We start from the raw sequence: 17,108 nt of genomic DNA on the forward strand, positions 1-17,108 counted from the left end.
ACTATACAATCAAGTCACACATGCGCTGGTTTGTTTACGGTCAGTAATTAACTTAACTTTTTTATTTTAAGTAATTGCGCTTTTACGAATCATAAACAAAGTCAACTATGTCACATATAGCCTATTTTTAAATAATTTTTATCGAGATTTTATATAATTGAGCCATAATGGGGCCCATTTATTTCACTTGCTGGAAACTGTTGCATTATCTGAGATTCTAAGCTGAGACACAGATCAAAACCACAAAATTTTGGAAATGAGCAAATAATCCAAATTTCCTTTAACGTTCACTTTTTTAATCAAACAACTGAGGTTTTAAACCTCCACGAATACAAAAACAATCACACAAACACCACAGCATTACAGTATTTTTTCCAAGAACAGTAGAAATGTAAACATATCTGCTCCTCTGAACCTCATGTTCTTCAAAGCCGTATTGAAAAATCAAACTTAAATGTGCTACAATACTTTTTTCCCTTGTAGATTCAGTCAACTGTCACAATATCACAGTACACTTTGTGCCTGAGCCAGCTTTCAGAGTCCTAGAGAAGCTCTGAGCAGCGATGTCACATCATCCGGTAATGTGTCCTCTTCACCTGGAAGAACCAAGCATATCTGTATTCATTTACAAAAAACAGGCACAATCCCCGTGAGCTTTATTAAAGTGTTCTCACCCTCCTGAGTTGCGGTCATGTCCTGCTCTAGTTTGAGTTTTCTTTCTCCAATGCGGAGCATGGCGTCCTCTATGGAGTCCTTACTTATCAGCTTGATCACCTTCACTGTCCTTAAATGGGACAATGCAGTCAGATATAAAACCATTAGGATAGACGCTAGTGAAATAAAAGGAATGACTATTGTGAGACACACATGTCCAGTGTCTCTTACCTGGTTTGTCCCACCCGGTGGCAGCGTCCCTCCGCCTGTTTGTCATTGTAAGGGTTGCAGTCGATATCATGAATGACGACCACATTGGCTGAAGTCAGGTTAATGCCCAGTCCTCCAGCTCTGGTGGACAGCAGGAACACAAATATATCCTGGTCTGTGTTGAACTGGTCAATCAGCCCGATTCTGTCCAAAGCCCAATGAGATTTACACTTACTGTCCATTTACTTAATTGGCATTAAGAAGTCACTTTTTTCCATCTGAAGTGATTTATGGTACGCTAACAGTAGCAAAAGTCCCTGTGGATCATGTTAAGTGTGTCTAGTTAATTTACATTTTAGTTACAGTTCCACTTCATTAATCACAATAGTCATAGTTAATTATTATTATTAGGTATTCAATTGTTTACATCTATTTTGATTATTAGATCATCATTTACAAACTTAGACTAAGTAAAATATTATATTCTGATGAGCACATGTACACTATATTATTGACATGTTGTTGAAATAATTAAGTTAATACTTAAGCAAGCATGGGTGCACTAAATTGATTAAAAGTGACAGTGAAGATGTATAACTGTTACAAAACATTTCTATTTCAAATAAATGCTGAACTTTCTATTCATCCAAAAATCCTGGGGGAAAAAATATTATGGTTTCTACAAAAATATGAAACAGCACAACTGTTAATAACATTGATAAAAAAAAAATGTTTCTTGAGCAGTAAATCAGCATATTCAGATGATTTCTGAAGGATCATGTGATACTGAAGACTGGAGTAATGATGCTGAAAATTCAGCTTTGCATCACAGGAATAAATTACATTTTAATATATATTTTATCAGATATAACTATTATTATTAATAACAACAGCAGCGATATATTTTAAATTCTAGGAATATTTCACAATATTACTGAATTAACTGCATTTTTGATCAAATACATTCAGTCTCAATGAGCATGTGTGGCTTTTGTCAGAAATACACACACAAAAAAAATCTATAAAAAATAAAAATCTTATAATAAAGAACAAAGATGTAAAAATTTGTGATAATGTACATTTATAGATTTCTAAATAGATTTTTTTTAAATATATAATTGCATTAGGTTGGCCAAAAACAGCACAGAACACAAAACCAGAGCAATCATTTTCACAGGACGAAACAGATGGTCTCTTCTCATCTAAACTGGTGGTTCTTGGCCAGAACATAAAGCCGATAGCATGTTTCTGTGAAACTAAGACAAAGTCTTCAAGGACACGGATGGAGAGCAGTGTGTCAGTGAAGGAGACACGATCCGTGATTTGCCACAGCTGTGACGAGGCACAGTAAGCATCATCTCCGCCTCAAAACCAGCTGCCAACATTACCTCTCTCACTCGCTCCTGTCATGAGTCTGGACTTGAGCCAACGAAAGAAGCACATAAATGATGATCGAGATCATCTCAGTCTCAATTCCTTTACTCCGCAATATCTGACATCTAAGTGTGTTTACCTGTCACTCATGGGGGTTGAACCATCCAGTCGGTTGTATCTGTGCTTATGGTGTCTCAGGAACACCTCTAGAATGTCAAGCATCATTGTGAACTGACTAAACAGCACCACGCGATCACCCTGCGAGGAGAGAAAGAGCGATATTAACCATACCGATGGAAATGAGAAGACGACGAGGTCATTGTATGGAAAAGAACAGTGTGAACATTCTGTGAAACATCTGCTTTTGTGTTCCACAGTAGAAAGAAGGTAATATGATTTTGTCTACTGTGTGCTGTAACCAAGTATATACTACGTCACTGGGTGACAGTATACAGTATGGTGTAATTTGGAACACAGTGTATTTCTCTGTACTGTTAAATAACTTTCATTAAGGGGTTGCTGAAAATGTATTTTGGTCTGCCGAACATAACAGGAATCTGTTTTCCCCAACCTTCTCCTTCAGGGAGTTCAGCAGCTGTGCGAGGAGGCCGAGCTTCCCCGAGTCCAGCAGTATGTCTGTGTCGAGCTGGTATTCATGCAGTGCAGAATACTGCTGACAGAGGCGGTGTAACTCAAAGTCTGAGAGCACCTCCATGTCCTCTCTGATGAGAGCGGGATCTGCGTCACGGTGACTCGGCTCCTGGAATTAACGGTAACACACACAGACTCTTCAGATAAGATACACACATAACAAAACAAGCGATGGCAACTTAAAAACTACAATCGCAATAAATATCTGTCCTAATTGTGCTCATTCCCTGCTTCTGTTCTTTATGAAACACTGAGCCTAGACCTACCACTACTGCTGTTTAAAGAAATCAGCTAGAACCTCATACTAATACAGATTAAGTGCATGACAGAAATGCAAAACCGACTTTTAATTTTAGTTTGATTTCATATTTTTGACACAATGAGTAAATCATTATTATACTACAACAATAAAAATACAATATCTTCATAAATATATTATTGTTGTTTTATATTTAAGAAACTATTATTATTATTATTCTGTACAGCTGTTTGTGAACCAACACTGCTCTGAAATTGATTACAAGTATTTTCAACAGCAGCCTATAATTGTATTATTATTATTATTTATACATAAAATAATAATAATAACATATTTATAAAACGTTATATTGTTCAAAAGTGTATTTCTGTATAATGTCCATAATGATTCATAAATAAAAAAATAAACAAACTAAATATTTAGACCAACACTGTTCTGAAATGTATTAAATGAGTATTTTCTACAGCAGTCTATTTTTGTGGTATAATCTATTTTAGATCGACCTTCCCCTAAACAACTAAAAGAAACCGTGGTCAATGTTCACGCCGCTCAGATGGTCTCTTCATGTATAAATGGCAGTTCTTGGACAGAATAAGCCAGAAATGGTATCAGACTTAATGCTGATAGTCAAAAGTCTGGCAATTGGAGCTCAGTTGGCCTACTTAAAATAAGAGCAGAAAACGTAAAAAAACAAAACCCGAATTCGATCTGGGCCTGCTAAGGTCTAAAGTTCATGTGTATCACTTCATACAAAAATATCTCAAACCTTAAGCATGAGTTTGCTCATAGCTTTGAGTTTTTCTGTGGTGTAATACTGCCGGTGAAGGAGCGGATGGTTGGACATCTTCCTCAACTGCATCATCACATTGGTCAGCTCACGTTCTGTAGAAAGACATGGTTAATAAACTATGATTCACATATACTGAAGCCAATACTTTTTATAAAAAACATCTCCTTCAAATACATACTTTCCCCATTACTGGAGCGCTTCAGTCTGTGAAAAAGAGTGCTGTAGAGTTCCTGCTGCTTCTCAGACATGGCACAAAATTCAACCTGCTCCTCTTTGGCAGGCAGCTGCTTCAGGACCTGCTGGGCACATCATCTGTCAGTGACCTGCTCGAGTGCCCTAGAGCCACAGAGGGTCAGCACGGCAAGCAAAGTGCCTCATCTGCTCGTGAGACTGAATAATGCATTCAAAATGTTGTTCAACAGATTTTCTGAGAGCACATGCATTATGCACATTGCTTATGGAGTCTGCATGCAGATGCACCTCGCTCTTCACACGTCTGAGGATGAAGGGTTTCATGATGAGCTTGGCCTGGGTGATCCTGTCCCTCTCGAAGCTGCTCTGCTCCTCTGAAGATTTCTGGTGGAAACCGACCAAAGAAATATAAGAAGTATGTGAAATAGAGTTGACATTTGCTGAAGACACTGCTTGCCATGATGCTAGGGTGTTCTGGGTGGATGCTATAGTGTTGATATACAGGGTTCTCTGGGCATTAGTCAGTGGTTGTTAGAGTGTTTCTAAGGTGTTCTAGGTTCTTTCTATAGCATTAGGTTGACCTTTAGGCTGTGCAATGATAATAAAAGCATTCTGATTCTGATGTAGGAATTAGGCTGGCCAGGTGGTTCATTCTGGGTGCTTTCTCTGGCATGGCTAGGTGGTGTTAGGGTGTTGTTAAGGTATTCTGGGTGCTTCCTAAGATATTAAGTCTTGTTCAGACTGTCAGTCCAAATCCAGTTTTGATGCCTCTCCAATTAACGCCACGGGACACACAAATTGGATCTGGACAGTCCTTAAGCAAGCCCTTAAGCTAATGTTTTAGAAAGAAAGAAAGAAAGAAAGAAAGAAAGAAAGAAAATTGAAATTAATGCCCCAATGTAATCTTTTAAAACTTCCACGAAATCCTGGATGTCAAAACTATGGCAGAAATGGTACAGTGTGCTAACAGCTTTATGCTGTTTACTGTGAGCAATGATGCACAGGATGCATAATATTATTTAGGAGCCAATATTTTAATGATTTTAAATATATCTGTATAGGTCGATATTGAATATAAATTGTCAAGATATTGTATATTTAATTTTGCATGCCCATTTTACCATTAAATTGTAGTTTTATATTTAGCAAATGCACATGCAGAATTTAAAATGGCTAGTTTTAGTTTTCATGTTTTTTTATATTTATGTTTAAACACGTATTGAACTATAATACCATCCATTTAGTTACAGTTTAGTCACAGTTACAAACTCATAATTATCTGCTAATAATGTCAACCCTATTAGAGATGGACATCTAAGCGTGTGTAGGTTCTACCATGGAGAACATCTTGGAGATCTGTGAAGTGCTGCTGGAGAACATATTGGGCATGATGAAGTTGAGCAGAGACATGAGCTCCAGTAGGTTGTTTTGCAGCGGGGTTCCAGTGAGCAGCAGACGATATTTAGCCTAGGGGGACACAATTAGAGGAGAAACCTAAGGTCATGAAGGGGCAAAAACAGTTAAACCTCAGCAGTTAACCTCTTTGGGCAGCACACAGTCCTGCTTTTACACAAACAGACCATGTGGCTGTAATAGAGCTCAAGGCATTTATTCTTAATGACCACTGACACGTTGCTATGGATGACAGCTATACATGCAGCTCATGGTGAGCTTACGTTGATGGCCATGAGATGTCGGTAGCGCAGAGAGTTCATGTTCTTCAGCAAGTGGCCTTCATCGAACACAGCATACTCCAGCTTGAGCTTGCAGAACAGGCTGCGGTCACTGCTATTTCCAATAGCAAGGTTGTAACTGTGCAGAAGAGACCATCTTAATGAGCTGAGGTATTAAGGGGCAGTTCATGAGGCATGGCCATGTTTCATTACCATAAATAATAAATGGGACAGGGTCATTTTACTTGGACCTTTTCACGTTCACTCAAACGCTGAGTATTTCATCATTATTATGTCTTTAAGAAGGGTGCTTTTTTCTATGCTAACTTCATGGCTTGTGGCTCCGTGTGTGGCATAGTTCAAAAGATACATATTTTCCCAGGCGCCTTCTCAGATTTACATGCAGGTGGTCTGTGAAGGATATGACACCTCGGCTCTTACTTCGAGGGTTCAGGGAAAGAACCATAGGTGTATTTGAGAGCTTGAACTTCGATACTCACGTGGAGACAATGATGTGGTAATCCACTAATTGATCCAGAATCTCATAGCGCATATACTTGCGATCCTCGGCAGACCCTACCAAAATAACTCCATTAGACTGACAATTTCATGCAAAAATTTCCGTTCCCACGTTAATATATAAACGAAGGCTTTTGTCGGTTGGTTTCTCACCAAAAAGTGGAGTGCTATCAAAACATTAGCTTATTTTTCTGCATCCTAATGAGACAAACACAGCAGCACTGGCTCAACTAATAATGTGAGTTTGGGCCAGAAATATCAGTTACTTTGACCAATGGTAGATGATGCCTTTGGGAGTGTTTGGGAAACATAAAAAATAACCTATATATATATATATATATATATATATGCATACACACACACACAGTGCTTAAATTTATTATTTTTTTATTTATTAAATTACATTTAATTTAAATTCAATTCAATTAAATGTAATACATTTATAATACATTTTCATAATAAAGGATATGTCAAAAACTTTAAATTAAAAATTGTATTGTCATTTATTAGGCAAATAACAATAAAACTGTTTAAAATAAATTCACGTTTTTATACCCAAATTTGAGCTGGCACATTCAGCTTCTCTCAGAAGTCAGCAATGAATAATTGCAAGCAAATAACTGTAATTGGGCAACTGAATAAAAATAAATAAAGTGCTTTTCTATTTTTTCTGCCTTTCTTGTAAAACAGTAAATTTGAAAATCCATGGATAACAATTATATTTTAGCATTCGAATGGGACTAAAGAGCTTCCACATACTGGTGGATTAACCCTTATAGAAACATTAAAAAACAGTTTGGTAATCACCAATACTGTTAGTTTTTTGTGGGTGGTGGTCTAATAAATTTGTTAAGCACTGTGTATAAATATATAATGCATTTTTGGTTTGATGCCTCTAGAGGCATTAAAATGTAATTAATCAATTAATATAAATCACACACTTCACCTGTAAAAGAATTGAAAAAGAGGATTCTTGGTTTTACCATAATATACCAACACTTTGAAACCGGGGCACCAAAGTTTCAGTTCCCGAACCCAATTATCTGTAAAAAAATATATATATATATATTTTTTTTTCATTAAACTGTTTTGGTTTTGTATGGTGATGGTTATTTAGATGCTAACTGCTTTGTTCACCAAGTGTAGAAGCAGGAACAGTGATGAGATGAGGCCCAAGGTTTCCTTCCTGATAAAGGTAGGCCAGAAACGAGATGGTCTGAATGGTCTTCCCCAAACCCTAAAAGAAGAAAACGCATCCTAGGGATTAAATGGGGAGTGCTTGCCATGTAACATTCAGACACAACCATTATAAAAACAGACCATCTCATCCGCCAGGATTCCACTAAGTTTGTTCTGATGTAGTAAAGCCAGCCAGTTCAGTCCAATCAACTGGTACGGTTTCAACTGGAATCTAGACAAACCCAGAGATAGATGTATGTGAAAATAAATGATCACTTCATAATGAAAATGCTATTTTTCAATCTATGAAGTTACATCTTACGTGCTAGTGAGGATCTGGGGTTGGCTCATAGAGCCCGGGCCCTTGTTCATCACTTGGGTCACATCTTTGATCAGTTTTACCGATATCTCCTCACATCTGCTCATGAGACCTTTAACAACTTCCCTTTCCTTCAGAACCTCCCTACATCCTGTCAGCAGCTCAGTGGAAAGACCATTTCCTCTGTGCATGGTATCATCCTGAGAAAGAATGAGAAAAGGTGTTGCTTTTTGTTCATGACCTGAATATTCTGGCAGTTATCAACAGAAAGCAAAATGCACAGTTCTCTCACCAGGTCTTTCCATGTTTTAAAGGGTCTCAGCTCTGTGATTTTCTGAGCCTTCTTCAAAGAGCATCCTGCGATGAGTGTGAGCTCATCCACAGAAGCGGTCTGAAAGAAGCTGAGGATCTCAGATTTGAGTTTGGATAGAGTCTCATGTGATTGGTCAGAGTCCATTAATACATTCACCAAAGATGCCTCAGAGTCACTGTACTCCTCCTCTGAGCTCACGTACACGTTTTTGGTCACTACAGACTGCTTTACACTCCTCTGAGATGTTATGGTCCTGTCAAGAGGTCTGCATGGTTTTGGTTGGGATGGGCTGGGAAGGTGGATAACCTGAGTTAGTTGGCGGGTGTTTGGGACCCGTTTGGTGAGTTTGGCAGCAGTGGAAATTTGAGAGGCATCATCCTCAGACTCAACTACTAAACGTACAGAAATAATGTAAGGATTAAGACAATTATGACACACTGCATTTTTGTTCTCATGGCTTCATCTAAATTTGAATTAAAATCAGTAATGGGACTAGTAGTAGATTTCTGCTGAGACTTAAAAATTTACATAAGAATCTTTTTCTGGATGGGAAAAGGCTGCCTTTAATTAATTAAATTAATTTTAAATTAATTTAATCTAGCTCCACAACAGCAGGTGTCAGGAAAATGAATAAGACAGATTATATATATATATAATATATATATATAATTGATGTAAGCAAAAACATTTATCTTGCATGTGATTAATTGTTTGGCAGCACATAGATGCCTAAATGCATCGAGTTGCTGCCATGTGATTGGTTAATTAGCAGTTTGTGTTAAGAAGCAATTAAACAGGTGTCCCTAATAAAGTGGCCAGTGAGTGTACACACACACACACAAACACATATATATGCATATATATATATTGTGACGAGCGTCCTAGGAGGAATCAGCGTCACCCTGGCAACCAATGGCATACACCTGCACGTCCTCACCGCCGGCTGATCAGTCACAGCTGCATCTCATCAGAACACGGCTCTTAAGCAGCACATGCTGAGCAGACAAGACAGACACTGGTCTCGAGCCGAATACACGCTGGACTAACCCTTTCTCTCATTTCTCTCCAGAAAGCAGTGAGTGACCGACAGCCCACCCACTTTGGAGCCGGCTTGCCATCCTGCACCTATTATTATTGTAAATAAAATCCACCCTCCGGGGCCTTTTGTTGTTCATAAAGCCAAAACTTGTCGAGTGATTCTTCACCAAGTCACAGTGGTGGAGAATGCGGGTAGATCGGTGAAGAATCACCGGCAAGTTCACCGCCCCAGCCCTTAATTCTCAGCAGATTGCATGGCCCGAGGACGAGTGGGCACGTGCGCTGGCACCCCTCCTCACCGGAGAAGCCCAACGGGCTTACTTCTCCCTTCCCTTTGCGGCCGCCGAAGACTATAACGAGGTAAAGCGAGAGATCCTAGCGATCCTCTCACCTCTCACCCGTCTGCGCGGACTCAGGCAGTGCGGTCACCCTCATTTAGTCGCGGTTGTGCACCCCTTGAAGTTGTGCACCCCCGATCACCTGTGTACATGGAGACAGTCGCCAAGTAACGGCCCGAAGAATCACCATTTCGTCACCCCAAGGTGCCTGGCCGGTGGAGGTTGGCCTGGTAAAGGACCTGCCGGTGGCCGTACTGCTTGGGAGGGATTTGCCTGCATGGCAGGTCACCTCGCGGCAGCCAACACCACCCAACGCATCTGCGACCGCTTCCACTGGCCGGGCCTGGAGGCCGAAGTAAAGCGGTTCTGCCAAGCCTGCCCGACCTGTCAGGTCACGTCGCCCAGGACCCCTCCCCCCAGCCCGCTCATCCTGCTGCCTATCATCGAGGTGCCCTTCGAGCGGATTGGAATGGACATAGTGGGGCTGTTGCCGAAGTATGCCCGGGGGCATGAGCACATCCTGGTCATCGTCGACTACGCCACCCGGTACCCAGAAGCAGTCCCCCTGCAGAAGTCCACCGCGAAGTCCATCGCCCAGGAGCTGTTTCTGCTGGCCAGCCGAGTCGGCCTCCCCTCGGAGGTCCTGACTGACCAGGGGACACCGTTCATGTCCCGGCTAATGGCCAAGTAGCTGCCCTGAGCCTCACCGAACCTGTGGATGTCAACCCCCATCTCTCGGCTGCCCAGAAGACGAAGCTGCAGCACCTGGTCAGTCAGTTCCAGGATGTGTTCTCCTCCCAGCCCGGGCAGACCAACGTGCTACAGCATGACATTAGGACACCCCCAGGAGTCGTCGTCAGGCAATGGCCCTACTGTGTCCCCGAAGCTCGTCGGCAGGCTATTGAGGAAGAGGTCCAACAAATGCTGAAGTTGGGGGTAATAGAGCCATCCCGGAGTCCGTGGTCCAGCCCCATTGTGATGGTCCCAAAGCCGGATGGCACCCTCCGCTTTTGTAACGACTTCCGCCGCCTGAACGAAGTCTCCGAGTTCGACGGGTACCCCATGCCTCGGGTCGACGAACTGCTGGACCGCCTAGGAAGGGCCCGGTAAATCAGTACCCTGGACCTCACCAAGGGCTATTGGCAGGTACCACTCTCCGAGACCGCCAAGCCGAAGACTGCCTTCTTAACCCCCAGTGGTCATTGGCAATACCGGACCCTTCCCTTCGGCCTACATGGGGCCCCCGCGACGTTGCACTGAATGATGGATATCCTCCTGCGGCCCCACCAGGTGTACGCGGCCGCCTACCTTGATGACGTCGTGATCCACTCCGAGGCATGGGAGAAACATCTGGATCGTCTGCGGAGGGTGCTCTCGGAGCTCCGGCGGGCTGGACTCACCGCCAACCCCCGAAAATGCCACCTAGCCCTCTCTGAGGCCAAGTACCTGGGCTTCCAAGTCGGCCGAGGTCTCATCCGGCCACAGGAGAAAAAGGTAGAGGCCATCCACTCCGCCCCAAGGCCCCGGACAAAGACCCAGGTACGAGCCTTCTTGGGGTTGGCGGGTTATTACTGATGTTTTATCCCCAACTTCTCCTCTTTAGCCGCCCCCCTGACAGACCTGACCAGGAAGGGGCAGCCGGAGAAAGTATGCTGGACACCATTGGCGAAAGAGGCCTTCGCCCAGGTCAAGACAGCGCTCACGTCCGCACCTGTCCTTCGCACTCCGGACTTCAGCTGAGCCTTCCTGTTGCAGACGGATGCCTCCGACACAGGACTAGGAGCAGTCCTATCCCAAATCCAGGAAGACCCCTGGGGGGGGGGGACGTGACGAGTGTCCTAGGAGGAATCAGCGTCGGCCTGGCAACCAACGGCATACACCTGCACGTCCTCACCGCCGGCTGATCGGTCACAGCTGCATATCATCAGAACACTGCCCTTAAGCAGCACATGCTGAGCAGACAAGACAGATACAGGTCTCGAGCCGAATGCACGCTGGACTCTCTCCAGAAAGCAGTGAGTGAGTGACTGACAGCCCCACCCACTTTGGAGCACGTTTGGACACCCATTTTCACTTGGCTTGAGCACTGAAGAGCACCGTGAGCACCAGCCTCCACGCACCGGCTTGCCATCCTGCACCTATTATTATTGTAAATAAAATCCACCTCCCGGGCCTTTTGTTGTTCACAAAGCCAAAACTTGTCGAGTGATTCTTCACCACGTCACAATATATATATATATATATATATATATATATAGGAAAAAACACTTCATACACCAAACATAGATAGATAGATAGATAGATAGATAGATAGATAGGATAGTAAAGTGCCCATTGGCTATTGCTTCATGAAAACTGCATATTACTACTTGGAATACTGCTTTTGACATACTACTGTAAAGTAGACATAATCAAACATGAGTCTAGTGTGCTTCAGAGCTGTTCACAATAAACCTGGCCTCAAATCTCACCAAGGTCAGAGAACATTCGTAGTGTTTCCAAGGCATCATCAATAAGCCAGCTATGTTCCTGAAGCACATCCCTGAGTTCCTGCGGGAAGTCACACACTTCAGCATTATTCCTCAAGCTCAAACAAATATTTGATTCACATGCTGTACCACAACAGCCAGCTTTATTCAGTGATGACTCACATTCTTGTTTAGATGGGGAAACTTTCTCTGGAGTTTTCTCAGCATACGTTCCTGATCTTTAGATCTCGGCTCAGACCCCTCTTCCTCTGAATCATCCACCTAATGAGACACAAAACACCGTGTGACCCATGTCCCAGTGCTGCTGGACTGATGTATTTTTGTAGGTCGAAACCTGGTAACCGGTTTGCATTTTAGCATTCTGTTTAAATCGTCCGGAATTCAATGGGTTTTTGGTTAAATGCCTGAAATAAGGTCTGTGATTAACACAAGCTCAAGATGTTTTCACGTTTTATTCTACGACATGCAATGCATCAGAAATACCTCCTTGTGACTTTTTTAAAGCATTTGCTTGTCTTGAAAAAGGTAGTTGCTGACAAGTGGCTAGGTTGTCAGGACATTAAATATGATCATATCGAACAGGAAAACTCATCTACTTATTAGTTATTTTCACAGCCTCATTGTGTTTATAATCATGCTCTTGCAAACTATTCATTCTGTTAACTGAAAGAGTTAATGATAGTGTAGCTGGTTTATAGCCTGCATTCAGCGTTTTACTTCTGCCGATTGTATTTAGGCTTCAAAATCCACTTGTGTTCATTTGTGAAGATTATCATGATGAGTAAAACATGTAAGAATCATAAACCTTTATTGGTCACAGAGCTCATTTTCTGCAATAACCGAAAAGCCATTGGGGAAAAAAAATCTGATTTCTTTGTTTGTTTTTTTTGTGTAGGGAACCAAAGTAATGACACCGTATGGGTTTGCCTACAAATACACTGCAGCGCTATATTGCAGATGCACACACTCTCACCAATGACAAATGATGAATAGCCCAATAAATCATCTAGAATAGGGATTAACTGCCAACCTGGCAGTTCATATCCCAGGTAGAAAGACATACTGTTAGTGTCCTTGATCGGGACACTCCTTTCAATTTAGCCTCGGTGAATTTGCAGCAGCATAAAATGCCTTGCTGTCAGTATTGAGAGGATCAGAGATGGAGCTTCCCATGTTAATCCAATGACTGGCTCTGAGCTCACCGCAGAAGCCCGTCTCTTTCTCCTGTGATGGGAGCTGTCGCTCTCCTGGGAAGCACCAAATTTCTGCTGCTGTCTCCTCTTGTGGACTGAATCATATGCTGAAAAGGAGAGCATGTCAACAGGACTCAGCAGCACACGAATCAATGCAGCAAATGCATTTCACCTCAAACTCAAATGAGCTTTTATCATGAGAGCTGTTCAGACTGATGGACTGACTCTGCTTATCTGTACCTGCCATCCCAGACGTCTTCAGGGGTGAGGGGCACGTGCTATTGGTCACCTAAAATGTCAATGAGATGATTATTGACATGAGCCCAAAAGATGGCCAGAATGGACCCAAAAATTGTCATAGTGTTTGTAGTTAGCGCTTGTTTTTACCATATGTGTTCCTTTTTGTTGTGTTTGTAGAGCTTGTGAGGTAGATCTTGTTGTTCTGCTGTGCTTGAGCCTCTTCTTCACCACAGTTACTTCCTCTTCATCAGACAGTGATATCACATCCTCAGACGATGGCATTTTTTTCATCTTAGACTCTTCTTGCCTTGATATCAAAGTATCAACCATACCATTGTACAGTTTTATAGGGCTGCAACTATTTGATAAAATCAATGTTTTCATTATCAATTATAAGGTAGTCTCTCTCTCTCTCCCTGTGTGTGTGTGTGTGTGTGTGTGTGTGTATATATATATATATATATATATATATATATATATAGTACATGCATTATTTTATTTTTTTTGCATGTGAGCACTTCAAATTAGGTGCAGACAGAACTTGCAGACTTTTTTGCATTATATGGTTTTCTAGGGCTGCAAATGTTTGATCTAGTCAATAATAACTACTGAAAATAGTCAACAAAATTATTGATCAGACAGCTAGAGTGTCAGTACAGAGCACAAAAAAAAATCCCCAAACAACTGTACAATGCAGTTTTTCATGCAGGCTTGTCTCCTGTTAAATAACCTGTTAAATATACTGTGGTTACAGGAAATTCACTGTAAAAAATACAGTGACACCGTTTCGTGTATGGTAGAACAGCATATTGGTGCCTGTATATTTTACAACTTATGTGATATAATGTTTATATAACAAAATATGCATTTTACCTTAAAATGTACTGATAACCTGCATGTCGTTCAATATAAAGTCAATCGATTAATCATTGTAAGTCCATCATAAAAAGCCTGCTGCTAAAATATGGCCAATAGTTGTACTGTAGACCGCAAACAACATCCGAGTAACACATGGCACTAAAATAATGGAAAAACATTAGCTAAATGTTATATCTGTCAAAGGAGTAAATCTATGGAATAATTGTGATAAGGAATTAAAATTATTTAATTAACTCTTTAAATTTGAGGAAATGTATAAAAATCTGTAAGTTTTATTTAACATATTGAAGTAATAGTTGGAATATGCGTTTCTGTAATTATGTATGTTTGTAATTAAGTATGTATATTTTTGGAAAGCTATTATGTAACTCTTGTTGATCTTGTATTAACAAATCTAGTGAAACAGTGACGCACATCGGTTAATAATGTACACAGGGTAGGCTTAACAAGCAAGGCTTCTGCCTACACCTTTTTCAGGAAAATATGTTCATTTATAAAAAAAATTGTGAAAAGTTGTCTGTAAGGACCGAAATAAATAGAATTGAATTGAAATAAAACTGAAAATACCAGAAAGTGTAACACAAAACACCATAATGTACAGTACTGATAACAAAAATGAGAAGAATTATTTTTTACAAAAATATTTGTATATGCGAAATGTAACAGGGACTTCTGGGAATGTCCTTTTACTGTTTTTCGCAATAAATTATACGGTAATTTCCTTTCAAAAACCACAAATCTTAAACTTAACAAGTCTTTTTCTGTAAAAATTGCAAACATTTTTTACAGTGTTGGGAGCGCTTTAAAGCACAAATCCTGAAGTTGATTCCTGACCTGACCGGCATCATGGAACTGCCTGATATCTCAATATCAGAGTCAGAAAGGGCAATGGAGAGAGATGATCCTGATGGACGTTTGGTTTCAGGAGTCTCTGGAATGATCGTGTCTGACTCTGCTGGAAGAAAGCAATAAAGCACAGAAGGCCTTCAGGCAAAAACAGCGCAAGCCCTGGAGAGGTGTTTACACTGTTTGCATTGGCAGCACTTTACCAATGTTTCTCATTCTAGTTAGTAGTCAAATTTTTATATTAAAAAAATTATTTTACTGTAAAAAAAAAACAAAGGGGACAAACCTTTTAAAATCTCATATTGACATTGTTAGAATATAAATAAAATTCAATAGGATCAACAGCAATGACGTTTTAGTAATATTTGCATACTTAATTTGCATCTGTTTGTCATAGGTTTGTTACGCTCTAATAATGCTATTGTATGTATTAACCACTGTGGGATAGCCACTTAAACATTGAATAAATCATTATTAAATCGATGTGAAGAACAGGGTCTTGTCTCAAGCCTACCCGAGGAGTCCTCATGATCTAAGGATGCTGCTCCTCTCGTTGTGCTCATTGTTCACTCTTAACGCGTTAACAGCAGCTCAGTCTAGCTTCACGCGTCATGTCACGCATTTCAGTCGATATATCTGACTCGTGCTTCCCCCAATCTACTATCTGTAGACTGTAATGAGCTGATTTTTGGACAACAATCGCATTTCTCTCTAACAAAGACTTCGCTCACCGGTGAGCTAATAAATGATTGCTTTGTCAATAAACAGCGTCGCCTCGGCCTCGGTCATCGATAATGATCAGATTACCGTGTTCAGCTCAGCTCAGACCATTTCTCTGCACGTTACGAGTCTTTTGGATATTTCACCGGTTGTATTGTACCTAATGTATTCAGCGAATGAAGACGGTGCTTGTAATCACGCTAACCGGTTGTAACATTAGTAACTACTGTACGGTGGCCGTGAAGGAACACACGTGTAGTCAAAGCATTTACTTTAATACATTACGATTTTAGGTTAATTATTATTATGTAAATTATTCATTTGTTGCAAAGCTGAATTTTCAGTATCATTCTTCAGTGTCACATGATCCTCCAGAAATCATTCTGATATACTGGTTTGCTGCTCAAGAAACATTATTATCAATGTTGAAAACAGTTGTGCTGCTTCAACATTTAAGCGGAAGCCATGATATGCATCCATTCAAATGTCTGGGGAATGCGTGTATATGTTTGCTTGATTTGTAATAGAAATGCATGCTTTTATTCAGCAAACATGCATTAAATTAATAAATAAAAATACATTAAACATGCATAATGTTACAAAATATTCAATTTCCACTAAATGCTGTTCTTTTTAACTTTCTGTTAATGAGACAATGATGCTGAAAATTCAGCGGTCGTTACAGGAATAAAATGGTAAAATATATTCAAATAGAAAAGTTTTTAATTGTAATAATAGTCTATTTAATAATGTTACTGTTAATAATATTAATAAAATGTTAATGTATATTTCACAATATACAATGTAATAATATAATAATGTAATATTTCGATGTAATGTATATACTGTATACAGTAAAATAGATACGATTGAAGTATCTTTTTTTACATTTACATAAAAACATTAGACTCAAGTAAACATTAATAAACTAAAAAAGTAAATAAATAAAGTATAAACCCATCAGGTCTTTGAATGCACCCTGTCAAAGTAAATGTGTCTAGTTTCCGAATCGCAGCGCATAAATCAAGACAGTCATTGTTCTTTCATTCATTCTCTGGCTCCAAGATGTAATGAGATGGCCGACTGTGTGCTCTCGGTTATTTGACTGACATCATTCCTATGCACCGGAGCGCTTGATCTTGTTTCATAAGGATGCAAGTTGGCAAGAGGCGAGACAACAATAACAAAGAGTTCCAGATGCTGCTGACGCTGCGACTGACTGCAGTAATACT

At 40.4% G+C, this 17,108-nt stretch overlaps 1 protein-coding gene across 5 annotated transcripts; it reads right to left on the minus strand.

Moving 5' to 3' along the window:
* Positions 1–274: 274 nt before the first annotated feature.
* Positions 275–16,152, minus strand: LOC132132542 (SWI/SNF-related matrix-associated actin-dependent regulator of chromatin subfamily A containing DEAD/H box 1B-like). Of its 5 annotated transcripts, none has more exons than XM_059544955.1 (23): positions 15,671–16,152; positions 15,145–15,265; positions 13,579–13,789; positions 13,432–13,480; positions 13,201–13,298; positions 12,161–12,259; positions 11,981–12,059; positions 8,113–8,522; positions 7,824–8,020; positions 7,643–7,733; positions 7,460–7,559; positions 7,306–7,365; positions 6,304–6,379; positions 5,807–5,942; positions 5,466–5,597; positions 4,419–4,514; positions 4,117–4,234; positions 3,915–4,030; positions 2,810–2,998; positions 2,378–2,496; positions 886–1,068; positions 675–784; positions 275–596 (listed from the first exon to the last, which is right to left on the minus strand). In XM_059544955.1, the coding sequence occupies exons 1-23, from the start codon at positions 15,717–15,719 to the stop codon at positions 535–537; spliced, it is 2,901 nt and encodes a 966-aa protein (XP_059400938.1). In that variant the 5' UTR covers positions 15,720–16,152; the 3' UTR covers positions 275–534. The 5 variants fall into 5 exon arrangements, with proteins under 5 accessions (XP_059400938.1, XP_059400937.1, XP_059400936.1 ...); XM_059544954.1 differs by having other exon boundaries at positions 8,113–8,525; positions 15,145–15,262; positions 15,671–16,150; XM_059544953.1 differs by having other exon boundaries at positions 8,113–8,525; positions 15,671–16,150.
* Positions 16,153–17,108: the final 956 nt, after the last annotated feature.

The sequence above is a fragment of the Carassius carassius genome, chromosome 49, assembly GCF_963082965.1.
Source record: "Carassius carassius chromosome 49, fCarCar2.1, whole genome shotgun sequence".
Classification (NCBI taxonomy): Eukaryota; Metazoa; Chordata; class Actinopteri; order Cypriniformes; family Cyprinidae; genus Carassius; species Carassius carassius.